The following is a 1,670-nucleotide window of genomic DNA, read 5'->3' as shown; positions in this document are numbered from 1 at the left end:
CATGGCTGAGACTCTCTATGAAGAGGAGTAATGAAGGAGTGATGGGAAGTGAGCAGATTGGTGGCAACACCCAGGACCCTTGGCAGCCCCACTATAGTTGGCATGTGTGATATAGGAATAGTGATATGGTTATTTCAATTGCTATAAATTGCTATAAATGTAATCAGCACAGACAGCCATGAACAATTCAATCAATCATCTTTATTGAACTGGTCAAGACATGTTAAAAAAACAGTTATCCCACCGAGGCCCAGTTTATCTGTACTTGGACACCAGGACAGAGGACACAGAAGCCAGGAACTTGTCCCAAGCGCCCTGAGCAACAGGAGTAAATTCTCCGGGGAAGTGGGCAGACAGGCCCACCTGAATGGCTTGGGACAGCTTCTACAAGAGAAAGAAATTGGCATTAGGAATCAAAATGGAACCACATTTATATTAGTTCCATATTTTAACTGCTTTAATTTAGGTCTAGTTATTACAATTTTGAGCCATTAAAATAAAGTGTTAACTTTTTTTCATAATCTGCAATGCGACATTATTAGTTATTTACACAAAAATGCTAAAAAATGCTAACTTTTTTAAAAGGCATATACTGTGTGTATATATATATATATATATATATATATATATATATTATTTTTTTGCATGCACCACACCTTATACCTATTATTTTTATTCATGAAATTAAGTAAATGTTTATTTTTCAGTAATTTAAATGCTATGTTAATTAATTAAAACATTGTTATTATTTATTATAGCGACATTTATTCCATGGTGCTTGACATGTGAAAATACATTAATATTTACCCATAAATTAGATTTTATTAATCTTCCCCATAGTATTTTGAATGAATTACTTACTTTGAAGTTGGCAGGGTCAACCTTGAGCTTCTGGGCATGCAGGTCACTGAGGGAGGACAGAGCATGGTCAAGGTCATCCACGTGCTGGGCAGCATTGCCAATGGCCTTCACAATCTTTCCTCCATGGCTTCGGAGATCCTTGGAGCCTTGGCTCAGGTCGAAGTGGCTGAAGTAGGTTTTGGTCTGAGGGAAGCTCAAGAACATCCTGTGGGAAAAGAACATATACAACTGATAGGCTGCACAGGTAGATGGATGGTGATTACAATGCAACCTTGATGGGCACAAAAGTATTCTCAGAGCGATACCTTTACTGGCTAACCAGAAAAATTATATATATATAAAACATCATAATGCCAAATAGATAACAAAGGATAGCAGTTGCCATACGCACTGGAAGCAAATTTAGAAGTGCTGTTCATTATGTAAGCTATATTACCTGTACAGAGCATCTGCTCCAAAGTCTTCAGCATTGGCAGAGATCTTGGCTGCCAGGGAGGAGATGGCAGCTTTTTCAGCCTCGGAGAAAGTCATGGTTGCTTCAGGTAAGTGCAGATGAGCTGGAGGGTCCCTGACACAGGGCTCCTGTCAAGCACTTTTTAAAGGGAACGGAACATGGTCAACAATAAGCAAAGACATTGTCATTGGCTTCCTGGGAGTTACACCCTTCCACTTATCTTTGAAAAAAAAGAAAAACAACAAAAAAACAAGTTATGGATCCATACTGCCTGATATAATGTATATCTCTTTATCTCCCTATACAGTGGCCATACCATGCACCATACAGCACGTAGCATGTTCTGACAAGGTCT

General features: G+C 38.7%; 1 protein-coding gene across 1 annotated transcript; it reads right to left on the bottom strand.

The window, feature by feature from the left end:
* Positions 1-255: 255 nt before the first annotated feature.
* Positions 256-1,393, bottom strand: LOC141047867 (hemoglobin subunit alpha-5-like). The gene is made up of 3 exons (XM_073543192.1): positions 1,298-1,393; positions 862-1,066; positions 256-384 (listed from the first exon to the last, which is right to left on the bottom strand). Exons 1-3 carry the CDS (start codon positions 1,390-1,392, stop codon positions 256-258), a joined length of 429 nt encoding a protein of 142 aa, XP_073399293.1. The 5' UTR covers position 1,393.
* Positions 1,394-1,670: the final 277 nt, after the last annotated feature.

The sequence above is a fragment of the Dendrobates tinctorius genome, unplaced genomic scaffold (genome assembly GCF_039654945.1).
Source record: "Dendrobates tinctorius isolate UK_male_01 unplaced genomic scaffold, ASM3965494v1 ptg000129l, whole genome shotgun sequence".
In the NCBI taxonomy this organism is placed as follows: domain Eukaryota; kingdom Metazoa; phylum Chordata; class Amphibia; order Anura; family Dendrobatidae; genus Dendrobates; species Dendrobates tinctorius.
This window is presented reverse-complemented; position numbering and strand designations above follow the sequence as displayed.

Coding starts and splice junctions, on each gene's coding strand:
- LOC141047867 (XM_073543192.1), bottom strand. CDS start 1,392: ATGACTTTCTCCGAGGCTGAAAAAGCTGCCATCTCCTCCCTGGCAGCC. Junction 1,067..1,297: donor GGAGCAGATGCTCTGTACAG/GTAATATAGCTT, acceptor CTTTTCCCACAG/GATGTTCTTGAGCTTCCCTC. Junction 385..861: donor TTGACCCTGCCAACTTCAAA/GTAAGTAATTCA, acceptor TTTCTCTTGTAG/AAGCTGTCCCAAGCCATTCA.